An 18,191-nucleotide genomic window follows, 5' to 3' on the forward strand; every position below is an offset into this window, starting at 1 on the left:
ATTCAAAGATCTACAACATGGAATCATTAAATCACATAAACAACTTCAAAATCTAAAAACCCTAATTTAAATCTAATTAAATTCGAATTTAATAAAATAAATAGAATATTCCCAGATATATTTGTAGTTGTATGGATGATAGAAATTGATTGTACTCTTCAAGAGTTTCGTTTTAATTACTTGTACGCCAAAACCGGAGTTCGATAACACCTTCAATTATTGGTTTGATTATGTAGAACGCAATGAATATTTATATTTCACAGTTATTTTCCTGGAATCGATTAGAGTGGATGATATCAGTGAATATTTTCTTTCAATAAGCATTTTGTACTTTATAAAAATTCTAAATTATGGATTTATTTTTAGTTTATTTTCAATTATTTTTAATTATTTAAAATTTCAAAATTATTATATTTTATTCTAAAAATTATTTTTAATTCAAGAAATAAATCCAAATTATTTAATTAATTAATTTTAGTTAATAATTAATTATTTAATTGATCAATTAATTTAAATATTAATTGATTAATTGATTTATTTAGTTACTAATTAATTTTAATTGATTATTTAATTAGATTTAATTATTTCTATTGATTTAAAAATTCTGAAAAATAGTTTCGAGCCTCAAAATATTATTTTAAATTATGTTCAAGGCTCGAAAACTATTATTAAATGATTTTAAAGTCAGGTTCGGGTACAGACCCTGTTAATTGTTTATAAAATGATTTGTTGACCCATTTTAATTCAGAAAAATATTCAAAAATTCGTATTAAATACCCGGAAAATCATTTTAACCCCGAATCTTCTTTGAAAAGTTATTTTTATCAAATATCTTACGTGCTATGTGCTATATGTGATCTGATTGATGTATAATATGCTTATGTGTTTATTGTTTGTTGGTTTTCGTCCTAACTTTCAATCCGTACGTCAGATTTGGGTGAAATGAAGGGTAGAAAGAAGCTTGTAACGAATAGAATAAAGTGAGAATGATTATTGATAGATACTCTTAATATCTAGAAGAGTAAGCAATGCGTAGAAAGGGAAAGCGGGTAGTCGGTGAATAGAAACAATAGACGTGTGCAAGGGAAGTGAAAACGGATTGAGATAAGGCAAGTATTTATGAACCTTTCTTGAAATATGTTGTTAAGTATTCCAAATAGTTCCTATTTTATATTACAAGTGCTTTGAAGTACTTAACCCTAAACTCTGATTCTATTTATTGATTTTTGAGTCGTAAGCCTTATTCTTTGTACACCCTTGATTCTTGAATTCCCAGATACGAACCACAGATATACGATACTACTCCACAAATACATATATACCATATACAGATCAATGATTTGGATTTTCTTAACATACAAACCTTCATACCTTGTACATCATAAGAATAATCCTTGTAACCATTACACCCTTATTTTCTATTATCTGATTCTTTCACCGGCTGAAAGCCAATCCTTATATACATCTTGTTATACCTTTAGGTATAATGAATCACCTTATGCTTTAAGATGAATATTGTTTATTTTTCTGTTTATTGATTTACATTATTTATTCTGTTATTATTATAGAATTTGATTGTTTTCTAAATGTGGACCAGATTCATGGTCAGGCCAGATTCGTGGTCGTATTAGGCCAATATATTCCTTGGATCCAGTATATAGAACAGTGATGTGTGCCTTGCTCGGGGTAAGTGCGTGACTGATCAGCAGCCTAACCTTGGTTTTTAAGTTAAAATTGAATATCCAATTCTAATCATTGTTTAACAAGAAACTTAATACCTTAAATCATTTTATTTGATCATTGTTTAATCTCAGTATTGTCACTGTGACTTGCTGAGATAGTTAGCTCACTCTTGTGAATCTGTTTATGTTATTTTCTAGTTAAGAAGGAAATTGTTGGTAACGAGGATTCCTAGACAAGTGTGCGAGCTAGGATTCCAGGTTGAAGCGGAATAAGCTAGCTGAAGACTTTTGTTTTAGTTTTTAGTTTGAAAGTTTGTAAGCATGTTTTATATTTAGATGTAAGTTAAACTAGTGGGATTTGGCACATTTGTAATGTAAACAAGGTTGTGGCTTTTGTGCATACTTTAACCTTTTGTGATCCTAGTTATGGTAAGTAGGGTCATTGCATTTATTATTTTCAGAAACAGGTTTATATATTTTGTGTGTGTGTATGTGTGTTGTGAACCCCAAACTTTTGACCAGGGTTTGGAGGGAGTCACGGGTAATCTGTGCGAAGTACATACCAAGATTTAATATCAATAAAATTATGATTAATATACATTATAAATTTATAGGTAATTCATTAACTCAAATCTTATAGAATGACAATGTTAGGTCACACACACTGTAGAAGGGGGTTGAATACAGTGTATAGTACAATCAAATTGAATTAAGAACACAAGTATGTAACACAAAATAATCTTATTAATAAAACAGTATTGTAATGGAACCGTTCTCTCTCAGTGATGAACAAATATCACGAGAGCTGCTAGGGTTATAAAGAATAATATTCTCGATAATGATAACACTTCTAGTGTAAACCCTATGCTGTGTTTATATACCACACAGTTACAAGATAATCTTCTAATTAATATCGAATATAAGTCTGTATCCTAAAATATATCAATTAGTTATCTTTTCCTCCAAGTATTCTATTCTTCATAGAATTATTCTCCATGCATATCTCTTCTTGTTTTAGTCTTGATCTTCTTTCCTTTCAATCAGCCGCCTTCCTTATCTGAAAGTCTTCTTAAGTCTTGATATTATCTCCTGATGAATATCTTTTGATATCTTAAGTTCTGATAACTTAAGTTCTGATATCTTAAGTTCTAACTTCAGTATAAGTACTGATTTCAGTTAAGTCCTGATTTGTCCTGTTAGTCAAGATCTGAAAACTAAACATAAATCATTATTAGACATGACATCACAAATATATCTAACAATCTCCCCCAACTTATAAATTAGCATAATATACAAGTTCAATAGATATTTGATGATGTCAAAAACATTAAGTACAAATGCATATAAGAATTTAACTAGATAACTACAACTCACAGTCCTTGTAGCTTTTACCATCCTTAAAGTCTGATATCAATTTTAGCCTGTATATCCTTCAAAATTTAAAAGTTGTAGTTCTTGACTTGGCTTCAGTGTTTGATCTCTTGAATGTCAGGAGTTGTACTGAGATAGTTCTTCAAAAGAGTTCTCTCATCATATTCAAGTTCATTTATCATCCTCCTTTTAGCATCTTTAAGTTCAACTGTATCTTCTCCTGTCTGAAAGATAGCAGCCCTGAGATCATTAATCTTTGCTTTCCTTATTTCCTGATCTAGTCTGATCAGATAATCTTTGTCAGACTCTAGATTAAATTCAACACCCTTAATACCCAGAATTGTAGTGATCTTGGCGGTATTAGGCTTCATCTCAACTAAATCACCATTGTGATCTCTGTACTTTGGATAGTATGGTCTGTCAGACTTTACAGAGTAAAGTTTCTTTTGTCTTTGAATATCAGATTTTAAGTAACTAGCAGCACCATCTGTTGACCTGTTCTTCACTTGAAGTAGAAATAAAACATGTTGCAGTTATTCATAATACTTCAACCAAATTGCATCCTTTCTTATCTGGTATACTCTCCCATCTGTCATAAAATAAAGCATTATGTCTTCTTTCAGCTTGGAATCATAGACCATCTATACAGATTCCAATTAATTTAGTCTTTCTGTAGTTGTCCCTACTCCTGGTTCAGAAAGAGATGTATGATCTAAGGTAGAGTTGTTTACTCTCTTCTCATCAGCATTACCCAGTCCTGTTTTATCTCTAGCTTCCTTCCCTTGGAGCAATCTACCCTTAAAAACATTTGTTGAAGTCTTCATAGGTTGAGCAGATTGTTGAGCTTTAGTAAATCCGAGTAGTAGAATTTTTGAAGGTTTAACATGAGCAATGTCAGAGGTTTCCTTTTCTTCTGATGTCAAGACAACTTGAGCTCTGTCAGAGGTTGCTTGAATATTCCTTTTCTCCTTCAAAATCAGACTTGTGTCTTCATCAGCATTTACTTCCAGATCCATGGTTGGCATATATATTTTTACAGGTTCATCAACTTTTGCCTTACCCTTGAATCTAGGATCAACTTCCACCTGTGATTTGGACTTGGCCTTAGATGCCTCAGTATCTGTCCTCTCTTTGATCACAATGCCCTTAGGCTTAGGTGGTTTCTTTACAATGACTTGAGCTTTAGACTTTGACTTTGATTTGTCATTTTCAGCTTTCAGTCTAATCTCTTCTTCCTTCAGGCTTTCAAAATCCATGTCTGGATTATCCTTTAGGAACAGCCTTTTGGAGATCTCTTCATCAAGTTTCAGAGTTTGTTCATTAGAACTTATCCTTTTACCAGTATCAGAACTTGTTCTTCTCCCAGCATCAGAACTTGTTCTTTGACCTATAGTTCTGGCTTTGCTTGATAAAGAACCCCTGCCTTGACTTAGACCTCTACTCATTTCAGAGTTTCCCTGGTCTTCATTATCATCATCCCTACCCTTCAGTGGTTGATCAGTTGTGCATTTGGACTTATTTACTTTCTCCCCCTTTTTGTCATCATCTGGTAGAAGCAGGGAGACAAGCAATTCCACAGAGGTTTGGATTTCATTGAGTTGGTTTTGTTGAGCAGCTTGATTGTTTAATATATCAGATAGTTGAGCTTGCTGCTTTTCTTGAGTCTTTTCTATATACTCAATGCGGTTAAAGGCTGGCTTAAAAAACCTTTTCTTGTCCAATTTGACATTCATGTCTTGCTGAATCAGTGTTTCTTGAATTTTGTCCACCTTGGCTTGAGATATTGAGTGTTGACCTTGAAGGTTCCTGGTACTCAATGCAGTAACTCTGAGCTATGCTTTGAAGTCATCATTCATTAGCATCTCATCAGCTTTAGCCAGGTGCTCAGCAAGAATATTTGCAGTAGGAACAAAATCAACTTTGTTCCACTCCTTGATCCATTCTCTTCCTCTGGAGGTTTCACTCCAAGGTACTGGTGCATCCTCTCTCACAAACTTTTTAATTAAATCAGCTTTATCAACTGTTTATAGAGGTGCATGTCCTGAAGGACCAACTGCATCAACATTTTCATTTGTAGCATCTTCACCAGTATTTTCAGCATTTATTTCAACATAACTTACAAAATCTTCAATATCAGCATCTTGTGATAGAATAATTGTATGTGAAGCAATAGAAGACTCATCTGCATTGACATCAGCATCTAGCAGTGGAGTTGTTGGTGGAGTTTGCTGAGGAATGGGTGGAGTTTCCAAGTGCAGAACCTCAGGTACATTTAAGTTGTGAATATCTATTTCAGAACTTGTACCTGGATTATCAGCATATACTTGATCAATGATAGGAGACACAGGAGGTGTAGGCATGTGTTCTTGAGTATTCTTTGGCTCTTGAATAGGAGATTTGTGAGCTTCAGTAAAGTCTGGTTTAGTAGTGGGAAGAGATTCAATCACAATTGGGTCTTTTGAGATCAGAGATTCCTGACCTCCTTCCTCAGCTGCTGCTTCCATTCCTTCTTCAGAGATTGATGATTCTATAGCCCTCCTTGCTCTTTGCTTTTTAAGCCTCTTAGCTGATGGAGAGACTCTGGGAGCTTGATCATCAGAGTTTAGCTTTCTAAGCCTTTTTAGGGGCCTAGAACTCCCAGTTTCTTGAGCTGTCTGAGGAGAGACTTTCTCAGCTACTTCAGCAACAGGTTTTGATGGTTGAACCTGTACCTCATTATCAGACTCATCTCTTAAAATCATCTTCCTTCTTTTCTGCTGTGACTGAGGTACTGTCTTAGTCCTCTTTGCTCTGGAAGGAGAAGGCTTCACTTGATTATGTGTTGATGGTTGTGGTTGTTATGTTTGATTAATGGTTGGTTCCGATGGCTGTTGTGTGTTGGTGGGTTGGACATCAGGATATAGAAATGAATAGGTATCATAATAAGCATTTACCAGAGCTTGCTTTACTGATAAAGGAATTCTAAGGGGTCTCAAAACTCCCTTCTTGTTATCAGCAGTTAAGAGATCAGTAAAAGCCCTCTTAGCTAATCTAAATGGTTCTATGTGATTACTTGCTAGTTGTGGTTCATCTGATGCACGGTAACTGCAGATTAACCGACAGAACCTAGCAAAGTAAACTACATTCCTGTCCTCATGCATCCTATCTCCTATAAAACATAACACAGTCTTTGCATAATCAAAATGAGACTGGTTTAGGAGTGCATACCCAATTTGTTGTGTCAGAATTGGAATGACATCAAAATTTGAGCACTTGTTGGCAAACGTCTTCATGATGCAATCGAAGAAAAAGCCCCATTCTCTTCGAATATGTGGGCGTTTAAGTTGGCCCAACTTTGCCAAACTCTCCTCATACCCTAAATTATCCATCATTTGCTGTAGCAAGGGCTCCTCCACAGCAGAATTGAATTGACAGTTTTCAGGGAGGTGTAGAGCTTTTCGAACTGTTGCCGGAGTAACAACATACTCAACCTCCTTTGCTGTAAACACGATGCTTGGAGTCCCATTCTTACCACCATCATCATAAAGTCCCGTTCGCCAGAACGTTAGAACTTGATTTCCAGATAAACTGGATGGCTGTGTCAAAGCGAACCCAATTTCACTATGAGATAAGAAATCCTGAATAAAATGAAGTTCCGAAGGAGCTTCACTCTTAGTGAGAATGGCAGCGTAGTTGTTGGGGACGAACTTTGCTCTATTAAAGATTATATCCTTGGTTGCCATTGAAAATGAGTGAAAATTTAGAGTGCCTGAAAGGTGTTTGATAAAATGTCTGGATAGAAAACCGTCAGAGAATATGAGAAAATAAGAAAAAGAGAGAGAATATAGAAAGAAATGTAAGTAAAAGATTTTAAAATCTTTTATCTCTTTTACTTATACGCTCCACTTGACAGCAGTTATTGAGAAGTGGAACAGACTATACACCTGTCAGCCATGCAGTAATTAAGACAAAAGTTAATGGGCACGGGAAATAAGTAATGATTACTTTTAAAAAAAACACTTCCCACTAAATAAATGATTATTACTGTCTTTATCTCACTTAAACCAATATTCTGATAAAATATAACCATTCAAGTATTGACCAAAAATAAATCAAGTAAATAAATACTGCCACGTAAGCATCAGAACTTGATTATTATCAGAATTTAAAGGTCATCGGAATATGGCTTCTTTACTCAAAAAGTGAATATTTATTTCTTTAATTCTTCACACAAATACTGATATTGTTTTGCAGAACTTAATCATCAGAACTTCCATAAGAACTTGTCCCCAGAATTTATGCAACTGACACTTAAACTGCTCATCTAAAACAATCATTGATCACCACAGTAATTTTCATCATTCATATGGAGTGTAAGTGTGTGATTTAAGCTATATATCAGACAAAGAGTAAAGTCTGATTCACTTCAGTACATCTTAGAAATAAGGCATAACTAAGAACTTTGCTCAAAATCTATCATTAGTCTGAAGTCTACTATAGAATGAGTTAATGCATGAGTCCACCTCAACTGTTTTGTGCTCATTTTATGCATCTTTTGATATTCTTTTTCACAGGAGCTCCTCAGTGTAAGTTAGTCACAACTGCTTATCAAAATTTATGCTATTATCATAGTATTTCTCCAGTAATCAGAGAATGTGAAAAGTCACCAAGAAAATTTTGCTTTTCTAATGCATATTACTTAATACCAGCAATGCACTTGGTTCTTCCCTTCCACATATATTTTTTTCTAGATCTCAAAGGAGTACCTGATATTTATTTCTTTTCTGTAATTTTTCTTTTGATAAGTGAGGCTTATCAGCACTTAGTACATCCATAAGATTTACCAATATCAGAACTTAACAAATAAGAAGCATTATTCTAGTTTTTGACTTAGTAATAAGATACATAAAGTAAACCTAACCAAGCTCAATATCAGAATTTACTTGTGTTAAAAGATTTTCACATAAACAATTGCTTCAAACATGGGATCTTTAGTATATTAGAGACTACTAGGTCAACATCTAGCACATTTATCCTCATTGGATTGAATAGTCACAGAAACATTCATATCACTATCAGAGTTTAGAAATTTATATCAGACAACAATCAGTACTTAGGTAAATTTCAATTTAAGCACAGATTACATAAAGATAGTAATATATGTAAATAATGATCATATGGTCTGATGTATCAGAACATAAGCTAAACAGATTTAGAGAAAGAACTTGAAACCATTCCAAGTTCATTTACCAATCTTGTAAAAGTAGCTTCACACAGTGGTTTTGTGAAGATATCTGCTAGTTGTTGATCTGTTGGAATAAAATGCAATTCCATTGTACCTTCCATCATATGTTCCCTTATGAAGTGGTACTTAATGCTGATATGCTTTGTCATTGAGTGTTGAACTGGATTACCTGTCATAGAAATAGCACTTTGATTATCACAGTAAATAGGTATTTTAGAATATGTTAACCCATAATCCAGTAACTGATTCTTCATCCAAAGAATTTATGCACAACAGCTTCCTGCAACAATGTACTCTGCCTCTGCTGTTGATGTGGAAATTGACTTTTGTTTCTTGCTAAACCAAGAAACTAATCTGCCTCCAAGAAATTGGCAGCTTCCACTTGTGCTTTTCCTGTCAATTTTGCACCCTGCAAAATCTGCATCTGAGTAACCTATTAGCTTAGAGTCTGATTCCCTAGGATACCACAATCCCAGATCAGCTGTACCCTTAAGGTACTTGAAAATTCTTTTCATAGCTGCTAAGTGAGGTTCTCTTGGATCTGCTTGAAATCTTGCACAAAGACAGGTAGCATACATAATATCAGGTCTACTTGCAGTTAGATAGAGTAGTGAGCCAATCATACCTCTGTAATCAGTAATATCTACTAATGTACCAGTATCCTTATCCAATTTTGTTGCAATGGCCATAGTAGTGGATGCACTTGAACAATCTTGCATTCCAAATTTCTTCAACAAATTTCTGGTTTACTTAGATTGATAAATAAAAGTTCCTTCTTCATTCTGCTTGACTTGAAGGCCCAAAAAATAACTAAGTTCTCCCATCATACTCATTTGATATCTTGACTGCATTAGCTTGGCAAACTTCTTACAAAGTCTGTCATTTGTAGAACCAAAAATGATATCATCAACATATATCTGTACCAAAAGTAATTCCTTTCCATGGTTGAGATAGAATAAAGTTTTGTCAATAGTCCCTCTGTTAAATCCACTTTCCAGAAGAAACTGAGTTAATGTCTCATACCATGCTCTTGGAGCTTGCTTAAGACAATAAAGTGCTTTATCAAGTCTGTAGACATGATTAGGAAATTTTGAATCTATAAAACCTGGAGGTTGTTCAACATATACTTCTTCTTCCAATTCTCCATTAAGAAAATCATTTTTACATCTATTTGAAAGACTGTAAACTTTTTGTGAGCAGCATAAGCCAAAAATATCCTTATGGCTTCCAATCAGGCAACTGGTGCAAATGTTTCATCATAATCATTTCCCTCCTATTGAGAGTATCCTTTTGCAATCAGCCTTGCTTTATTTCTTGTAATTATGCCATCAGTATCAGTTTTATTTCTGAACACCCACTTTGTACCAATAATAGATCTATTCTTTGGTCTTGGCACTAGGGTCCATACTTTATTTTTTTCAAATTCATTTAACTCTTCCTGCATTGCTTGCACCCAATCAGCATCTTGAAGAGCTTCTTCCACTTTCGTTGGTTCAGTCTAAGAAAGAAAAGAATGAGAGAGACATTAATTTGATGTTGATGTTCTAGTTCTAACACCTGCTTCAGGATTTCCAATAATCAAGTTAGATGTATGTGATTTAGTCCACTTTCTTGTAGATGGAAGGTGATCTCTAGAACTGGATACTCCCCCATGATCCATGCTGTCCCCATCAACATTTTCTGATACTCCCCCTGAAATTATGCTCTCTGAGTTGGATCCTTCAGTTTTTGAGTTTCCAGAATTATCAGGACTTGGCCCATCAGAACTTGATGAATCAGAACTTGAAGAGCCTGTTCTAGGTTCTGATGCTTCTTGAGATGTGGTTCGATCTTCAATATCATCCCCCTGCACAGGTGCATTTTCCTTTGGCGTAGTCACCACATTTTCAATAACATCAGAGTTTAACCCATCAGAGTTTGTAGTATCGGGATTTAGACAATCAAAATTTACAAAATCAGAATTTAAATCTTCATTCTCAAATTTCAGCTGATCATGATCATTGAAATCTTCAAGTCTAGTATTCTTCTTATCATCAAAAGAGACATTGATAGATTCCATGACAACCCTTGTTCTTAAATTGTAGACTCTGAAGGCTTTTGTGGAGAGTGGATATCCAACAAAAATTCCTTCATCGGCTTTTAGATCAAATTTAGATAGCTGTTTAGGATGAGTCTTAAGAACAAAACACTTGTATCCAAATACATGAAAGTACTTCAGATTTGGCTTCTTTTTCTTCACCATCTCATATGGTTTCTTTCCATGCTTGTTGGTAAGTGTTACATTCTGAGTAAAACAAGCAGTCTGCACAGCTTCAGCCCAAAAGTAGGTTGGTAACTTTGCTTCATCAAGCATAGTTCTTGCAGCTTTAATAAGAGTTCTATTCTTTCTTTCAACAACTCCATTTTGCTGTGGAGTTCCAGGAGCAGAGAATTCCTGCTTTATTCCATGGTCTTTGTAGAACTCTTCCATAATCATATTCTTGAACTCAGTGCCATTATCACTTCTTATAATTTTCACAGAGTCTTTGACTAATTTATCCAGTTGTTTGACATGATCAATCAAGATAGATGCAGTTTCACTTTTTATGTGCAGGAAATACACCCATGCGTATTTGGTAAACTCATCTACTATGACCATAGCATATTTCTTCTTTGCAATAGACATGACATTCACTGGACCAAATAGATCAACATGTAGTAGGTGATAAAGCTCAAGAATTGAAGATTCAGTCTTGCTCTTGAATGAAGATTTTCTTTGTTTTGCCTTTTAACATGAATCACAAAGGCCATCAGGAGCAAATACTGATTTTGACAATCCTCTCACGCATTCCTGTAATGCGTTACAGCCCGTCTGTCCACATTAAATTTGATTTTTTGGAAGTTTCGTAACTCCGTTTTGGGCGTGCAATATATCGTTGGATTCGTTTTTCCGAGACGGATCTAATGGAGTGGTCAAATATTTTTTATATAAATGTTTTGAACTGTTTATATTCCTGAAAGTGTTTTAAAGCATGTTTTAATTATTTTAATTGCTTTTAAATGTTATAATAAATCTATACATCATTATATCAATGTGTGACATGATATTACTTGCATGCTTACTTGTTTATTTATTTTTATATATGAGATATATGCCTATGTTTATCATGCGATGATAGATTTAGGTGAACTTAAATCAAAATAAGGCGTGCTCTAGAAAATCTAGAATAGGAATCGTTTCTTGCCTTAACAATAATATTATGAATACAATCCTGAGATTCTTGTTCTTGTGTTTATGTGAAACGTAATTAAATATGAATTTTCAATATTGAAAGAAAGGATGATTCTGTCAAAAGCAGATTTTGATCTGTAAGAAAGGGGTATTAAAGGACGCCTCTATTCTAAGAAAAATGTCTAAATTTTAATTTACATTTTCAAAATGTGAACTTAACATAAGACAAAACCAAAAAAAGAACAAAAGTATATAGAGAACTGAGTTCTCGATAACTCTAACTGACTTCTCGACAAGTCATTTTTGAGTCTTCTCGATAAAGTTCCCGATAAGTCATTTTCTTAACTTTTCGAAGGACTTCTCGAGAAGCCTCATTATGACTTCTCGATAAGTCATTGTAGAGATCTCGACATATGTCATTTCATAGAGTTCTCTACAAGTATACTTTTTAGACTTCTCGATAACTTAGAACTGAAATAATTTAATTTAATAGATTGTTTTAGTAAAATACTTTTGATATAAAATCATTCTAATTTTATTTTGATTTATTAAAATAAAAATTGGAAATATTTAGTCCATTCAGGAGAAAGGGGCTTCATCATGCCACTTACTCGGCTGGGGGTTTTTTGGTGTAAGTCTTCTTGGCTGGGAAATTTTCAAAAAAAATTCTTCGGGCGGTCGGCTCCTACTCGGCTGATAGGCTTCCCTGGAGCCTACTCGGTCGAGGGTAGTCGACCATAAAGCTTTGCCTTGGTTGTGATGCTCTATTAGGCTAAAAAGCCTTAAAAAATAATCCTACTACTTTGATTCTAATCTTTCGAGTTTACTTCTGAGATTAAGTGAGATGACATCCTACTAGGTTGAAAAGCCTTAAAACATTATCATACTCTTCCAAGAGTAAGTGATGTGACGTCCTACTAGGCTGAAAAGCGTTCAAAAATAATCCTACTCTTCCGAGAGTAAGCAGAGTAGGCGTTCTATTCGGCTGAAAAGCCTTCCATTGAGCCTATTCGACTGAGTGTACTCTTCCGGGAGTAAGCGGAGTAGGTGTCCAAGTCGGCTGAAAAGCCTTCCAATGAGACTACTCGGCCGAGTCCACTCTTCCGGGAGTTTTTGTTCATGGTCCCCATGAACCACTTTGGTCGTGATGGTGTTCATGGACACTTAGTCGTGACCGTGGACATCCTAGTAGGTCGAGAACTTTCAACAGTGACTGTGGATACTTGGTCGGCTAAAGGCCTTTCCAGCAGGCTACTTGACCTTTTCTTTATGGACTTTCGGTCTTGATTGATTGATGAGGTTCTGACATGGTCGTGGTTGGCCAATAACTCAAATTTTGAGTTTCAAACTTCATCTTTTTACTAATCTTGATGATTAACGCAATTAATCTTTGATCAAGGTTAAACCTTGAGTTATTGGACAACATGTCTTATTCATATCAGTGACGGGCCTCGAACATGAACTACCTCATTTGTATTCGTGACGGGCCTTGAACTTCATATAGAATTCCTTTACGTTACCATATATGCCTACATATATCTATGGTTACCTCAAATGCCATCGATGGTTACACCGGAAAAATACATAATCAGATGTAGCCTAAATTTTTTTTAACGCACCTGTGGTCACACTTTAGCCGGTGACACTGAAAAAATGTTATAATATGTCATATATGATGTAGTGCAAGTAGTCCTCGATAGTTATAACCATTATAATCCAAAATGAATCACATTAAATATCTAACCACAAGTTGGGAACCAAATAACAAAAACCAACCCCTAAATAAAATAAATAGTTTTATTGCTAAGTGAAATTATGTCTACAAATTCAAATATTACCCTTAAACATAAAAATTCTAAAGTAATACTCCATATAACCTTTGTACACAGTTTACTTTTTAGACATGCATGCATTACAAAAATAGTAAAATGTATATTAAAGTTCCATGGAGACCCCCTTTTTGTTGAAGACGCGGATACCACTTATGTTCTGCGAGTAAAATTTTGCATAAAAACATTGCAAAACTTATTATTTTGCGAATTATATTTTACAAAGATCATCAATTTATTAAAAATATTGAATATCATATATGTCCTACATGTATAACATTACAAAATATTTTTTTCAATGAAAAATGTTGATTCTGCAGAACATTTGTTCAGTTTGCAGAATATACATTATACTTATTAAATTTAAAAAATCTGCAACAATTTCAATGAATTGGTGATCTTCGTAGAACATATTTCACAAAATATTATATTTTATACTATTTTGATTACAAAATATAGATGGTTTCCTAGGCCTCCATTGAAATAGGGTCTCCATAAAACTTTACTCAAATTTTATACTATAAAAATTAACTATTATCCACTCATATCCACTAAATTCTTTCACTATTAATTGATCCACAATTTTAATTATCTTATTTTTCGCTACCAGGATACACTTTTTATTAAACTTCATGTCAGGCCCCATGCATACTAATTATGTATAGCATTGGATGATAATTACGGGTGTGCAACGGTCGGTCCGGTCGGTTTGACTTTTTTTTGCTCACCCCTAATGATAATTATGTATACCTATGAATGACCAAGAGAGTAAAAATTATAGATAAATTAACTTAATGTATCTTGAATTTAAAAATGAAATATGATCTATGGCTGAGACCAAAAAAGTATACTTAGCTATGAGGAGTACATGAAAAAAATATTATTTAATAAAATTATTAGTTTATGGATTATTGATCAAGGTATAACTCTAATTTAACTTCACATCACTTAGTAGCAAATAATATTTATTAATTTTAATTTCTTACCATGTAAATAAAATTATATTTTTTGATAATAGTACAATTCTTTTTAACTACAAAAATTTGTACTTCAAAAATATATTTTAGTAAAATATACATAAATGTAACTAACTTATAAAGTTATAGATTTTTATTTTTAATTTACAAACCAGGCTGAGCAAACAAGTACCAGTTTGTTTGAATCCCTGGTCCCCTGACTACATTTCTTTGTTTGCTGTGCAGAGCGAAAGAACCGGTAAAGTAATAAATCGTGGTCTTATGAGGACTGTAACAAAGATGCTAGCAGATACCAGGAAGACTTTGAGAAGCCTTTCATCGAGGTGTCTGCTAGAGTCTCAACAGTTCATTGCTTGTTGTGATTGTGGGGAATATTTGAAGAAAGCCGAAACACGTCTTAATGTGGAGATTGAGAGAGTGTCCCACTACTTGGACTCAAAAACTGAAGTGAAAATAACAAATGTGGTGGAGAAGGAAATGATTGAAAGTCATTTTTATTTAAAATTTGTGGTCTTTTCGGGTAATGCCCAGACACTTTTTATTGAAAACAACAGGAGAATTGTATGAGCATTACTCCAGGTTATCGCAATTGGCACTAATGAAAGAGTCAATGGAAGCAATCGGGAAGGTGTTGAGAGGTTTGATGAGCCCGAACAGAGAAAATTTATCTTTACTGTATCCGAGGTACTGGGAAATCTGCCTCTGGTAGACTATTGATCCTAAACCTCAAGATTACATTCACATTAATGCAATAAGATTGTGGCGCAAGCAGCCCGATAAGGAGGACTAATACAGACAACTACATCAATTCTATATCATAATCACCATATTACAATGAATCAAGGAACCCTTTTTTAATAAATCAGAATGAATGAATGAATTTGTGTTAGAGAGAAATGATGAGCCTTTAGGTAATTACTACTTTCTAAGGCTACCGTGTTTAAATACGAATCTTAGGCACCAAGAGCAAGTGTTCGATTCGGGGAATAGTTAGCCCAAACTGCTCAGTCATATCCAAGTCTTCAGCAGATTTGCCGTGCGGTAACTCCCAATCAAAACAATGTAGCAACTGAGCCAACACTAGCTGAACGCTGAGCAACCCCAGTTGCATACCTGGACACCCTCTTCTACCACTACCAAATGGTAAGAGCTCAAAATCACGTCCTCGAAGATCTATTTTACTCTCAGAAAACCTCTCTGGAATGAATTCTAGAGCATTGTCACCCCACACCTTAGAATCTCGTCCTATAGCCCATGCGTTTACAATAATTCGTGACTTCTGAGGGATATGATATCCATTAACTACAATATCCTCCTTAGCTTCATGGGGACCAAGTAACGGTACAATAGGGTGTAGTCTCATACCTTCTCTAATAACCATGTACAGATATTCTAGTTTGGGCAAATCCGTCTCCTCCACCATTCTATCAAGTCCAACAATGGAAGTTAGCTCCTCTTGACATTTTTTCATTGCGCCTGGATGTCTCATTAGTTCTGTTAGTATCCATTCGATTGATGTAAATGAGGTGTCAATTGCTGCTGTAATGATATCGATCATGATGGACTTGATACTGGGTCTGTCAATCAGTTTGGCTAGCTCTTGATGGTTGATAGAAGCGTTATTTCTAGATAAAGATATCATTTCATCGACAATGTCACGATTATTCTTAAGAGTGCCATTATTCAAATTTTGCTCATGCTCCTCAATAATTAGCTCCAACATTGCATCAAGTTTCTTGCTTGTTGCCTCATATTTGCGTGACAATCCCTGTAGGAGGCAATGTGTAAATCACGTTAAAACTAGGAAGAGTAAAGAAGCTTAAAAATATGACAGAGATGATACATAGGACCTGAAAAATACTAAGTATGCCATTGTTTAACTGTACAACCAGAAATTATGAAGTTCCTTGACAATATATGTACCTGAAGGTCAAGTGGCTTTAGGGAGGGCACAAAGTCAGCAAGATTAAACTGTCCAGCCAAAGTAAAGGCTTCCGTCATGATGCCCTTGAGATCAAAGCGATCATCTTTGCTTCGTCCTAAAAGGAACCTAAACGTCATGTTCTCAATTAAACCCCCTACCTTATCACTAACATTCACCACCTCACCAGCCACGGCAGCTTTCTTAATGTCCTCCACGACTAAGCCAACCTCATCTCTTCTCATCCCTCGAAAAGAATTAACTTTTGCGGGAGCTAAAAGCTCTTGTACAACAAATTTTCTCACATGCCTCCAGTACGTACCATTGGTAAAACTAATGCCATTGTTACCATATGACATATGTGCAACAGCCTCCATTTGTGGTCGTGCTGCAAAAACACTGTCATGAGTTTTAAGGAAAAGTTGAGCAGCCTCAGGAGACGAGACAACTATAGCTGGCACCGAACCCATGCGTAAAGACATTATAGGACCATACTTCTTGGACAACTCATGGAAGGTGCGGTGGGGAAGGCTGCCCAAACTTAAAAGGCTACCAACAATCGGTAATCCTCTCGGGCCTGGTGGCAGTAGCTTACGCTGCCTGGTGTCGAGTATCCACCAGAATGCAGCTCCAAGGACCAGGAACAGAAATGAAAAAGCCCAGGAAAGTGTCATCGTTGGTTAATTATTTGGAAAAGGATATTATGGTTTTTAAAGATTGAAAGTAACTCAAGTATAGTAATGTAGTTGCTTGTATGTTGTGTGCTGTTTAAAAATGGTAGGAGTTTGGTTTTTATAGCTAGATAAACTGAGCAGCCAAAAATGAACCCACCTAAACCACAAGCAGTATTTCAACTGATTTTGTACCACATGCCTAAAAAAAAATTAAATATAAAATAAAAATTCCATGTGTAGGAAAGCTTCTGCTGGTTTCTTTTCCATTTTTATAAAAATGTTCCCTTCTTGTTTTTTTCTCCTAATATTTTTTTCAACAACACCCACATGCATGTACATGTACATCATATCTATTCAATTATTTCGGTCCTTAGTAATACATTTTTTAAATGCTTATAGAGTGCAAGGAGTTCACAAATCTACTTTTTCTATGCCGATTCCACCCTTACACGTCGATTAGACTTCAAGGAAGCAGTTGTATTACAATTATTAATATAATAAAACCAAGTCAAAGTGGCACACAGTAGTGAGGAACCCATTTAGACCGGTTTCTTTTTAAGATACAAATTTCAGCAGATTTTTTGTTCTTCCTATTTATTTTCTTTCAATAAAACCCTATTTTTTGGGTGTTTGTGTCTCTCCTCTGCGGTGTGTGTTTTGTCTTTTTTTTTGGAATGTTTGTTATGTTTTTATTTAATCATGCTTGGGTTTATCTGGTGATGGATCTGTTGAGGACGAATTTATTGATATTTTTGGTGATCTGCAAAGCCTGCATCGGATCTGGACGGTGGTGATTATTGGAAGAGCTCACCTTTCACAACTAAAAATTGTTCATCTTTCATGGGTTTATACTTTCGACATGTCTATAGCTGCTATCCGGCATGTAGATAGCTGGGGTGCCTTCGGCATGTCTATAGTTGGTGTCTGACATCAATTGTTTTTAGTATGTTATTTGTTTTATCACCTGTTTGTATGACAGTTGGGGTTTGTCCCCGCTGTACTATATTCAATTTAATGAGAACTTTCTGCATTTGTCAAAAAAAAAATTAATGCAAACGTTTGCTAGATGGAAATCACAAATTTTGTTTAGAAAGAACTGAGGTTGTGTTTCACAAAAATTTGTGTGCGACACAATTAATAAATCCCTAGTTGTTTCTAATGAATGAATGATTTTTAATTATATATTTTATTTCAAAATTATTTATATTTTAATACATACTAGTTTAAAACCAGTGCTATGTACAGATCACACATATTTCTTTTAATATTCTATAATTTTTTAAATAATTTTGAATTCCATTT

At 34.6% G+C, this 18,191-nt stretch overlaps 1 protein-coding gene across 1 annotated transcript; it reads right to left on the reverse strand.

Annotated features, from left to right (window-relative positions):
• Nucleotides 1–14,648: 14,648 nt before the first annotated feature.
• LOC141718144 (cytochrome P450 CYP736A12-like) lies at nt 14,649–16,975 on the reverse strand. The gene is made up of 2 exons (XM_074520522.1): nt 16,218–16,975; nt 14,649–16,062 (listed from the first exon to the last, which is right to left on the reverse strand). The coding sequence occupies exons 1-2, from the start codon at nt 16,887–16,889 to the stop codon at nt 15,235–15,237; spliced, it is 1,500 nt and encodes a 499-aa protein (XP_074376623.1). The 5' UTR covers nt 16,890–16,975; the 3' UTR covers nt 14,649–15,234.
• Nucleotides 16,976–18,191: the final 1,216 nt, after the last annotated feature.

This window comes from Apium graveolens, chromosome 4 (assembly GCF_009905375.1).
Source record: "Apium graveolens cultivar Ventura chromosome 4, ASM990537v1, whole genome shotgun sequence".
NCBI classification, from domain to species: Eukaryota; Viridiplantae; Streptophyta; class Magnoliopsida; order Apiales; family Apiaceae; genus Apium; species Apium graveolens.